Source organism: Salvia splendens, chromosome 1 (genome assembly GCF_004379255.2).
Source record: "Salvia splendens isolate huo1 chromosome 1, SspV2, whole genome shotgun sequence".
NCBI lineage: Eukaryota > Viridiplantae > Streptophyta > Magnoliopsida > Lamiales > Lamiaceae > Salvia > Salvia splendens.
This window is the reverse complement of record NC_056032.1, coordinates 43,485,831-43,498,199: the sequence shown is the minus strand read 5'-3', so window position 1 is coordinate 43,498,199 and position 12,369 is coordinate 43,485,831. Positions and strand designations below refer to the sequence as shown.

General features: G+C 35.4%; 2 protein-coding genes across 3 annotated transcripts; both read left to right on the top strand.

Moving 5' to 3' along the window:
- Positions 1–1,445: 1,445 nt before the first annotated feature.
- LOC121801111 (transcription factor bHLH74-like) lies at positions 1,446–4,893 on the top strand. The gene is made up of 8 exons (XM_042200572.1): positions 1,446–2,776; positions 2,879–3,094; positions 3,190–3,255; positions 3,339–3,407; positions 4,121–4,192; positions 4,266–4,406; positions 4,483–4,561; positions 4,650–4,893. The coding sequence occupies exons 1-8, from the start codon at positions 2,282–2,284 to the stop codon at positions 4,670–4,672; spliced, it is 1,161 nt and encodes a 386-aa protein (XP_042056506.1). The 5' UTR covers positions 1,446–2,281; the 3' UTR covers positions 4,673–4,893.
- A 1,847-nt stretch (positions 4,894–6,740) lies between these two features.
- Positions 6,741–10,958, top strand: LOC121754054 (protein SPA1-RELATED 2-like). Of its 2 annotated transcripts, none has more exons than XM_042149394.1 (8): positions 6,741–6,899; positions 7,253–8,124; positions 8,231–8,388; positions 8,528–9,302; positions 9,385–9,531; positions 9,667–9,987; positions 10,085–10,144; positions 10,596–10,958. In XM_042149394.1, the coding sequence occupies exons 2-8, from the start codon at positions 7,279–7,281 to the stop codon at positions 10,800–10,802; spliced, it is 2,514 nt and encodes an 837-aa protein (XP_042005328.1). In that variant the 5' UTR covers positions 6,741–6,899; positions 7,253–7,278; the 3' UTR covers positions 10,803–10,958. The 2 variants fall into 2 exon arrangements, with proteins under 2 accessions (XP_042005328.1, XP_042005320.1); XM_042149386.1 differs by having other exon boundaries at positions 8,528–9,308.
- The last annotated feature ends 1,411 nt before the right edge of the window (positions 10,959–12,369 follow it).

Below are 12,369 nucleotides of genomic sequence, written 5' to 3'. Positions count from 1 at the left end.
AACCAAAACCAAATTAACATGGGAAACTATACTGTACATCTGCATCACCTGAGGTGCAACCTTAAAACCCTCAAATGTACAACTCCCACTTCTGCCTACATGGCACATTTCTATTAGTTTTACACATTTTTCCCACATAATACTAACTTTTTTGTTCATCTCCATAATTATTCAAGAAAACAATATCTCCCGAATCCTGTTTTAGAAATAATATACTAATAGTATAGTAGTAGTAATTTTTTTAGTGTGTGTGGTGTGTTTAGCAAGAGTGATGAATGGTGCACCCTATGGAGAATGATGATGATGGACTCTCTTAAAAGAATTGTTATGGGTTAGTTAGCACTGAGAGAAATGAGTGTGTAACAGCAAAGATAAATTAGTGTGTGTGTGTGTGAGAGAGAGAAGGAAATTAATGTGTGTGTCAGTAAAAAAATGAAAATAGGATAAAGATGAGAGGCAATCTTGATATGGAAGAGAAGAACATCTTCAAAACCATGATGATGATTTTTTTTGTTTAAAAAAAGAAAAGTAAAGTTATGGAAATTAAAATTAATAAGGAGTAAAGTGTAGGGGGAAAAGAGGCAAAAGATTAGGTTGTGTAATAATTTAACCTGCAAGAGCAGTTGGAAGTTGTTAGCCTGTCTTTTAAAATCAAAAGTACTACCTAAAATTTCATGTTAATTTCCCATAATTCTCAAACAAAAAAAAATCAGGATTGGAATTATTTAAAATTAGTTCTAGATTAATTTTGTCTCATGTTAATGCCAATACTCTTAAGTTAAAGAGTAATTCTATGACATTGTTTCCAAATTAAATATCGAATCTTATTTATCAAATAGCATTCGTAAGATTAAATTTATTTAATCCACCAAATCGAATATTGTCCTTTTCAATTCTAAGTTTAAAATGGTGCATGTGATGTTTTTATCGAGAAAAATACTATAGTATTAATTCGATCATATTAATAGCGAACAGTGAGAGACTATAATTATTACTCCCTCCGTATTAAAATAATAGAAACATTTAAAATGACATGAGTTTTAATGTACAATTGATAAAGTAAGTGAGAATAATTAATAAACTAAGAGAAAGGAAAAGAAAAATGAGTAAAATAAGAGAGATGAAGAGAAAAAGTAATGAAAGTAGAGTTAGTGGATTGTAAGGACTATGTCCTAAAATAGAAAGATTCTAAAGTTTTTATTTTTAAGGAATTACCAAAAATGAAAATAGTTGCTATTTTTAAAAAATGGAGAGAGTATTAAAATTAAATGAGTGTATATAAATAATGGACTTAAATAAGTTGTTAAAAGGGAAAAAAAAAGAAGTCGGAAAAATTAGAAGTGATAAAGTGGAGGTCTAATGGTAGACTACCTAATGAAGCACATTTTATTACTATTAATGAACTGTCAATGAAATTATAGAATATATATTTGTCATCATTATAGAGTACTAAAAGTGGGAAAACTTGATGCATCCTTTGCTGTTTCTACAAGTACCCAGTTGGTGAATTCGCTCCTTTTTCTTGTGTGACTTAAGCAAGCATATGATGCTGTTGACAGCAATCATAAGCGCAGTATAAAAATGTACTGCCTCTTTACCTCTGCCCACAAACTGTTTGTTTATATGTCAAAGTGGAATTCCCTGCTTTTCTCTACTCAATTTTAGCTGCAACATTTGAGAATATCACAAAAGGCTCCTTGCAATTTAGCTTTTCTTGGATTCTTGTGGGGTTCTTCACTTCCTCTCGGTTAAATCTTCTACAATATATTACTATTAGTTTACTCACCTTAATTCAGACTTAACCATTTCTGCAGATTCAGTTTATTTGTTTTGTAAATTCTTGTAAGGGAAAAGAGGAAAGGGAATCTGCTTTTCCCCAATAGTTTGTGAGCTGTTACTTAGCCAATGCCCACTGTCTTCCTTTAACCTCTGAAAGATTCATTCTTTTTCAGCTTAGAGTAGTTCTTGATCTCGAAAGAAGAGTAATATAGATGGATAGATAGAGAGAGATGGTGAAGTGCTGATATTCTGCCTGGTACATTTGATTTCAACTTTTTTTCCCCTTTCTGTGAATTGGATGCTGCAATTAGGTATTGCTTTTACTTTCTTTATCTCAACACTCAGTGCTGTAAAGCTGCGAAGTTCATTTGAGTCTTGCAAGACATTTTACCACCCATTCTTGCTTAATTAAAACCCTATTTCACCTAAATTGAAACTGCAATTCTTGAATTTGGGGTGTTCCAAATTCGGGGCTTCTCTCTAATTTATTGTTTGATTGATAATGGGGTCTGAGGGGAGTGGGGGTAGAGTGTTCCAACACAGAGGTGGTGGTAGGGATATGAATTCAGGAATAGGGGGCACAAATTCAGCTTCTGACAAAGTTTCAGGAGTGACAATGTGTTCAGAATCCATGTTCTATGGCTCTAACTGGGATCCAATTGTGTCATTGGGTCAAAGTGGGGATTTTGGGAATTCCAACATTGTTTCTCAGAGTGAGTTTGCCAATAATCCACTCGTGTTGGAGAATCAGACAATGTGTGGCTCTTTGGCTCAGTTCCCCTCTGATTCTGGTCTTGTTGATTTGGTGCCGAGAATCCCTGGTTTCGGGAGTGGCAGCTTCTCTGAGATGGCCACTTCCTTCGGCCATAACTCCGATTCGCCAAATTTCAGTAAGGGGGTTTCACAAGATCATTGCCCGAATTCGGATGGTGGGATATTGGGAGCTTCACCTTACGGGAAGAGGAAGAGGGAGGTGCAGCAACGAGCTTCACCAAAGGTGAACTTCTTGCTACTCCACGTGAGCGTGTTTGTGTGTGTGTGTGTTGTTTGTCGTTTGGCATATATTTATGTGTTTTTGGCTCCATTGTGATTAATGTAGAGTGGTGAAGAAGAACAGCACAAGGATCCCTCTGGGGATACATCTAAAGAAGATGATGAAATGAAACAGAAGTTCGAGAAAGGTATCAGTCGTGGTAAGCAAGCTGTGAAGCAAGCCAAGGATGATCAGAGTGGTGCAGAGCCATCTAAAGATGATTACATTCATGTGAGAGCCAAAAGGGGACAGGCAACAAACAGTCACAGCCTTGCAGAAAGGGTAAAATCTCAATTTGAAACCAAGTTTCTTGAGTGAAATGAAAAATCTATTTGGTTGATTGTCGAAAAATAGCTAATTGAACTGCTCAACTGCAGGTGAGAAGAGAGAAGATTAGTGAGAGAATGAGATTGCTTCAGGAACTGGTTCCTGGCTGCAATAAGGTACTGATTTTTGCAGCTTACCTTCCAATTTTGTGATTGAATTGGAAAATTTCTAACTTATTTTGGGAAATTTTATGTTCAAGATTACTGGGAAAGCGATGATGCTTGATGAGATTATCAACTATGTGCAATCACTTCAACAACAAGTTGAGGTATGCATCGTGGTTTGATAAAATTTCTCATGCCTTTGTTTTCTGTGTGATTTGTTCGTGTCTTGTTCTTTACTATGATATTGCTGCACCTGTATCTGTCAAGAAGCTTAGATGACGACGTAGTTTTACATCCTGATATACACATAAGCTATCTGATTTTGGAAATAATGCTGCTTTTGTGAGTGTTTGTAAATTGTATATTCATGAATAAAGTCATTGTCTTTTACCTTAGAATAAGCATTTTGTGAGACTCAGGTTAGCTAGGAATATAAACATACAAGAATTACAATACATGTACGACGAAGAGCAATTGACAGCCTCCTTTTCGTAATTCGGACAGATCTATGTGTTTTGTTTAACCAGTATCTGAGATTCAATAGGATAATTCGATATTTGGTTTAGTATTAGTACAACGTAGGAAATGAAAGAACTTATTTTTGGGGGACTCGCTCAAGAGATAAACTTTGAACTGTATTAATCCTTTCATAATCTTGTATGTAAGTGTTGTTTGGGAGTCAAATCAACATCTTGTAAAAATGTGTGGCTCAATCATTACTAGATTTAGTATGAAGTTCTCGAACAACCAAGCTAAAAAACACCATTGTTGCCCTTCTTAATTAGTTTTTTCGAATTAGTATTTGGACATTGTTTGGAAACCTTTGGGAGATCATGTGACTGTAATGTAGTAAATGTATATTCCATTTTCGTTGCAGTTTTTATCGATGAAGCTTGCTACCGTGAATCCAGAGCTCAACATGGACATAGACAGGATTTTATCCAAAGATGTGAGAGACTCTCACCTTGTCTATAACTCATTTTGTTAAACAACCAAATTCATATTTCATTTTTTGTTTTTAGATTCTTCACTTGCGTGGCGGGAATACCACCCCGCTCGGAGTTAATCCAGGGCTGAGTCCGTCCTTCCCGTTCCCTCCATATCCCCAAGGAGCCTTCAACAATGCCCCGGGCACAGGTCCACCATTTCATTCGTTATCCCAGGTAAACACAAAGGCACCTCAGTAGTGTTCTGTCGACATATTCTTGTTTAGTGTAGTCTTATAGCATTTTGCTGCAGCATATATGGAACACTGAGCTCCAAGGTCTTCTCCAAATGGGATTCGATCCTGATCCATCCGGCAGCATGGGGCCAAATGGTAATTACAACCGATCGATCACATTTCTTGATGCGATACAAACTAGTGTTCTCTGTCAATTTCGCGTAGTGATCATCGTGTTTTTCAGGGTCGTCGAAAATGGAGCTATAAAGGTGAGGGCCTAACCATACATTCGAGAATTTGGAAGTGAAGGCTATAAAAATGTTGAAGGTTCATTTTTAATTTTATATTTTGTTCAAGTGTTGTATAGGTTCTAACTTTTGGTTCTTCGAATTTTAAAAGAAGAAAATGACTGTTTAGATTTACAAAACCATGGATATTCAGAATTGGAATTCAATTGCTGAAGATGATTGGCTTTTTTGTTGGTTGTATACTTTTGTGTACAAGCTGTTTTTTGAGAGGAAAAATAGAAGGAACTTGTTTAACATAGTGAATTTTTTTGGTTGGAAAAATTGGAAAAAAGTTGCTGGATTAAAAGGCTATTGACATTTCTACTAGTGTAATTGAATAAAAAGTTTTTTAATAGTAGGATAAAACATTTCCTTTAGCCATTCCATAAAACACAAGTTTCTTGTTACACAGTTATGCTTCCCATAAATTTTGTAGTACTACTTTTTATTCAAATTAAGTATCAATCTTGGGATATTATTCAAATTATTAATTATCTCGATAAGTGATTGACAAAATAAGATCCAAAACCACTTGAAAGTTGTAAAAAAAGCTCCTACAATTTATAAACGTTTCTCAAAATATGGTTTTAAACTGCAGCTTAATTTATCATAGTATGATAGGCAACAATTATACATAATTCCACTATGATTTATTATTTCAAAATACACCCTTTCAATTTTCTCAAAAGACACTGTAATAACTATCGTTTGTTATAACTCTAAGGCCATCCACAACGCTGTTCCCCCACCGTTCCTAAACCGTTCCTTAAACTACTATTTGCGGGCCCCACTGTACTTTTTTACTCCATTCCTTAACTAAGGAACGAAACCTGCAACCCTCCGTTTCTTATCCGCTCCTTAACCGTTCCTTAAATTACTATTCATTCAATTTCATTTTTTATTTTTATTTCCAACCCAATTCAATTAAAACAAACACACTTCATTAAAATTAAAATAACATTACAACTTAAAATTCAAAAAAATAGAAAAAGGCATAATTAAAATCATAAAAAAATAAAAAATGACATAATTTAAAATACAATTTTATAGAGACAACCAAGAATAAGTTTGTCCCACATCGAAAGTGGAACATAAAACATTCAAGGATGTCTCTATAAAATAGAGACAACCAAGAATGAGTTTGTCCCACATCGAAAGTGGAACATAAAACATTCAAGGATGTCTCTATAAAATAGAGATAACCAAGAATGAGTTTGTCCCACATCGAAAGTGGAACATAAAATATTCAAGGATGTCTCTATAAAATAGTGATAATCAAGAATGAGTTTGTCCCACATCGAAAGTGGAACATGAAATATTTAAGGATGTCTCTATAAAAGTGAGACAACCAAGAATGAGTTTCATAAATTCGCAAGCCCATCAAATATATATGGGCTAATACGAATTTCTAGTATTCATTTATTTGTAAAAATTATTTTTAAATATAAAACAATTTTTATAAATAAAAAATATTTTTTTAAAAATTCATTTTTTAAAAAAAATGAATTTATTGCGTCAGCGTGACGACGCCCACTCGCAGGCCGGCGAGTGGGCGTCACGCACGACGCAGGGCGAGCCACGTCGCCGAAGCGCGTGGCGACACAAGCCGTGCCGCGTCTCGCGGCGACGGCCCCCGCGACGGCATGGGCACGACACGGAGACGGAACGCACCTCCGCAACGCGTCGCGCGCCGGTTCCGTTCCACCGGTACGAAACGCGGAACGAGGGCGGCCCGTGTTGCGGGTGCTCTAACTCACAAACTAGTAGTAAAAGACAAATGTTATCAATTAAATTGTGGCTTTAAAATATAATGAAATATTCTCTTAATGTACTCTACTCACCGCACCAAAAATAAGATAGACCTCAAATTCTTTCACATTAAGGAAAAAATAAAATATTAGTAAAAAAGAAAAGGTCACGTGCATGTTCATGAAGCCATGGGAAGTAAAGAAGCTTCATTGGCTAAAAATGGAGAGCCCCACGTGCTGCTATGGGCCACTGACCACCTTTCAAATTTACTAAGCCAATGTGTCTTCTTCTCTTTCAAAATTCCAGCTTTTCTACTGCTATTAAAATCCTCGAATTTCAAGAAAAGAAAAAAAGTGTTTATTTTAGTAAAAGAATTTGCCTAAATTCCCAGCTTCATATCCACTAATTTCTCTGCAACATGGCTTCTTTCTTCGTTCCCATCACAAGCACCTAAAAATGTAAGTCTTCCAGCTATTTGCTAAAATGTCAAAGAATGTATTTGCAACTTAACCCTTTTACCTTTTTATAAATTGCTGGAATTTGTACACAAGAATGTGTACAAATTCCAGCACTTTCAATCTCTTTTTTCTGATAATTCTTGTTTTTTTCTTTCTATTATTGAAGTTGTGAGTGAGTTTCTCATTTCATAACTTGATTTTTAATAATCAATAATACTTAGTAGTATTAATATTATGACCTCAACATTGAAAATTATCTCGTGCAATTTGCAAAGGAATTCTTGATTTCTAATATTAGAGATAAGCTTTGCAAATACTCACATACCAACAAATATCTTGATTTTCACTTGTAGTGGAAGGTCCAATTTTTGGGCTTGCAATGGAGGAAAAACAAGATGATATTGCTGCAAATGAATCTACAGAATTTAGTATGAGAGATTCCAATATTCCTACCAATCCTAGTAATAGTAATAGTAATAGTAATTGCCCTAGAAGTTCAACTCTCACCCATTTTGATAGTTTAAACAGAGGTGAAACATTTTCAACTGATGTCACACCTATTTTGAGAAGAAGTCCCTATCTCAGAAATGATGCTGGTTGCTCAAGTTCTAACGAAATGATAAACCATGATCACAAACAAGGGTCTCAATCAATTGGATGGACAGGGCAAAATAGTAGGATAATAGACGAAGAATTTGAATCTCGTAGCAAAGATTCTTCGAAATCATGCTCAAGGAAAGAGCTAAAGAGGGCATTTATGAGCTTACAAGATGTAGAGTTTTCACCGAATAAGCAAATGAATATGGACTCTAGTATATCTTCTGATGTGATAGAAGGCCCAAACATTAGGAATATGTCTTCTACTAGCTTCACTAACTTGAGAGAATGGTTAGAATCCAAGGGTGGTGTTGATGCAAGCAAGAACGACAAAATGCTCTTGTTCAAGCGGATCGTGCAAGTAGTGAATGTGTCGCACGTTCAGGGCATCGCCCTGCTAGAACTCCAGCCATCTTCGTTTATCTTGTTAGACACCGGGGATGTTGAATACATCGGTTCCACGACAGAGACTGAGCTATGGGGTGTGCAAGATTTTTCTACGGGGAAAAGGTGGTTGACTTATCAAAATGTTCAGCTTGAAGAGAAATGGTATGCTTTTCCTGAAGGCTTCAAAACAAGAGACTTACTTTCACTAAATGTTTACTCTTTGGGACTTCTATTATTTGAGGTCAGTAAAAGTTCCATAAATTTTGTTTAAGAATTTTATGTGTTCATAAATTTTGTGGTATGTTGTTCTGTTATTTATTTTACTTGATCAATCGATCTTTCTACAGTTTTTGTGCCATTTTGAATCAATTGAAGCGCACACTGCAGCTATGGCAGATTTGCACCATCGTATCTTGCCTCCGAGTTTTCTTTCCAGAAATCACAAGGAAGCTGGATTTTGTCTTTGGCTGCTTCACCCCGAACCTTCTTCTCGCCCTACAACTAGGTACCATTGTTGCCTTCGTTTAATGATGTAATGAAATGCCAAAGCACTTGCGACTAGAAGCATATCCACTTTAGCATTTCTATTACATTAACATTTGTTTGTACACATCATTCTTGAATATTTTATGATTTGTGAATAGGGAAATCCTGCAATCTGATTTGCTGTCTGGACTTGAAACCGCAAGAAGTCCCAACAACGAGGAAGCATCATGTGTTGAAATGGTTGATGATGTTGAATTCGATCTCTTGATTCATTTTCTTGTCAAACTAAAGGAAGAAAAACTGAATAAGGCCTCCAGTTTGTTGAAAACTTTGGATTTCTTAGATTCCGATGTCAAGATGGTCGAGAGATGGCGAAGTTACTCAGCTGCGAAGGGTCAGTTTGAGAGCCCATCTAGCTCAGTTTACAGTATGAATATGCTGAAACACAAGTTGTTGGGAAACATGAAGGAGCTAGAAAGTGCTTACTTTTCCGTGAGATCTAGCCAGCTAGACAACGAAATGCCACATATGACACGATCAGACAGCGATGTCCTGAGAAGACGCGACCACTTGTCTCAAGATGGAACTCGACATGAAGAGAAACACGTAGAGCGTATTGGAACCTTCTTCGATGGCGTCTGCAAGTTTGCTCGGTATGACAAATTCGAAGTTTGTGGGATTCTGAGAAACGACGATATTCTTAGCTCAACAAATAAGGTGATTTGCTCTTTGTGTTTCGACCCTGAAGAAGAGTACCTTGCTGTTGCTGGGGTTTCGAAGAAGATCAAAATATTCGAGTTTCATTCACTATTGAATGATTATGTTGATGTTCAGTATCCACTACTTGAGATGTCGAATAAATCGAAGTTCACTTGTATTTGCTGGAATAACCACATCAGAAATCATTTGGCCTCAACTGACTATGATGGTGAGGTGCAGGTATTTCTTAACATCATGCAATTAAATTTGTTTTTGTGTGATTAATTATCGAGTTACATTGCTTCTTCGGCCGTAGATATGGGATGCAAGCACGGGACAAAGATTCGGGCAGTACAAGGAGCATAACAAGAGAGCTTGGACCATTGATTTCTCTCATGTGGATGCAAAAATATTTGCTAGTGGCAGTGATGATTGTTCTCTTAAAATATGGAGCATCAACCAGGTATCAATATCATACTACTAATTTTTTTGAACGTACCAAAATGACAAAAATAGACGGTCTTTTAAGGACAAAGGGCGTAGTATATTTGCAATCCAAATGTAATAAATCATGATATATTCCACCTTGATCCGACAGAGAAACTCCACGGAAACTATCTGGAATCCCGCAAACGTTTGTTGTGTACAATTTTCTCCGTGTTCGTCCCATCTCGTAGCTTCTGGATCCGCGGATTATAGAATCTATTGTTACGATCTTCGACATACAAGAATCCCATGGTGCACATTAGCCGGTCACGACAATGCGGTTAGCTATGTAAGGTTTCTAGATTCGGAGACGATAGTGTCGGCTTCCATAGACAACACATTGAAGCTATGGGATCTCAAGGCAACAACCTTAGATGGTGTGTCTCCCCCTCATGCTTCCACTTTAACATTTAGAGGCCATACTAATGATAAGGTTAGTAGCTTTTGCTATTTCATAGTAGTACCATGTTTTCTATTTTGTCAAGTACTATTATTCTTGATTATTGTTTATCATCCTTTTTGTTTTGTAGAACTTTGTTGGGCTTGCAGTTCTGGATGGATACCTAGCATGTGGTTCTGAAACCAATGAGGTAAGCTTAGGTTTTTATTTTTTGTTTTTAATTTTTTTATTTTTTTTAATTTTTTTTAATTTTTTTTTGGGGATCGATTTTGAGTGAAAATGATTTGCTGCCTGAAGTGAAGGAACGGAACGAGGGTAGAAACTTTAACAAGGGCTAAAATTGTAATCTGATAACGTAAGTTTTTATCAAATCAAAATGATGTCATTCGACTGTCTTCTTCTATTTCAAAAAAATATGTGTAGAAAAGAATGGCGGTAGTATCATCAAATCTAACTTCATTTGATCGATAATTTTGAATCGTACTATTAAGATTGACATATATAGATACAAGCTTTTTTATTTATTTGTAAATTTGAGCTAGAAAGACATCATATGATCAAAATATAGGCTATAATTTAAGAATAACATTTTTAGAAAATAAAGTAAGATGAGAAGATGAAGGGATTTGTTTATGTTTCAGGTATATGCTTATTACAAATCTCTACCCATGCCTATTTGTTGCCACAAATTTGGAAGCATTGACCCAACATTAGAAGAAGAGAATATTGGTCATTTTGTAACAAGTGTGTGTTGGAGGAAAAAATTTCAAATGATTGCTGCTGCTAACTCCAGTGGAATCGTAAAGATACTACGGTTGGCAAATTCGGCCGTGGAGAGGGAGGAATGATATGCTACATCTTTTTAAATTGCTCATGTCTAGCTTGTTAGTACGTGCTGCTACTATTTTGGCCTTTGTACATAAAAATTAAAGCTTGATTAATTTGTCATCGAAGTTAACCAGACATGGGATTAAAATTAATAAAAAAAAATCGATTTTTATGAATTGACGGCGGTGTCAGTCGACACCTTCTCCCGCGCCGGCAGTAATCTCCTGCAAGTCGGCATCGTCATAAATAACGTCGGCATGCTCGTAGTTTGTATGATTATCATCTGTAAAAAAAAAGCCCCCTTTTCGACCTATTTTAACTGATTATTTAGTTGAAATCTCAAGGGGTTTTGGCAATGTTTGATTATTATGAGTTGTGTGAATTGAATCACTAACTATAAATTCTGTAATTTCTAGCTAGTGAGATGAATTCGTTTAGGGATTAGAGTGCCAATTTTCCGGTGTCTGAATTCTTATATGAAAAGAGATTTTCTTGCTCTTTTTGGTTATATCTTTGGATGATTGTAATTTGTAAAGCAATAGCCACGTGTGACAGGAAATGTAGAATAATGCCATATGCGGATAATAATTCGGAATTTGGATAGTGTGATCTGATCTGGTCTAATAAGTAATCCAGTCATATTTGTCTTTCAATGGTCATTATTAAAAATTTAAAACCTTTACTGATTTTAATTAATTAAGACCAATGTCATTATGTCTCTCCCAGTATTATACTGGCATAATGATTATCTATTCTTTTTCATTCTAATATTTTGAATTATTTAAACATTGATGGCTATGGAATCCAGAGAAGATCAATGTAATGGTGTCGAATTATTTGTTAATTATAGTATCACATTCATCATTCATTGTAAAAAGGAAATGTAAATTAATAACCTCAATGGGTCATTAGATACTTTTCCTTTATTCACATATATTCAATAGATATCTACTACCCAGAGGCTACTTGTAAAATAGAACAAAGGAATAATGGACGACAAAGAAAGCGTTCATATACAAATTATAAAAACAAATCAATGTAAACAAATGAGAAAAAGCTCTATCTAAAATTAATAATTACGTATATACGAGTAGAATCAGATCGAATAAGAAGTTCCAAACAACAAATGAGAAAAAGCTCTATCTAAAATTAATAATTATGTATATACGAGTAGAACCCGATCGAATAAGAAGTTCCAAACAACATAGTAACAGTAGAGAAACAGTTCATACTATAAATTATAATAAATCAGCGAAATCAATGTAAATACAAAAGCAAATGCCACGTTCTGCCACGTCATAAGGACATCCCACTGCACAATAGCGGACATCCCCAAGGACATCCAGGCGAACAAGAACAATAAAAATTCACCAAATTAAACAATTTACGGAATTAAAATTTCAACATGAATACGGACGGAGAAAGTGCAATAATAATTTCATTAAATAAAAATAAATAAAAAAAGTACAATTCAAAAAAAAAAATTAAACAAATTACATTATAAATATCAACGTGCACCCCTCCACGTCCATAGCTCTTCAATTATATCGTTCTGGAGTCGAATATGAGCTTCTTGTTGGCGCATGT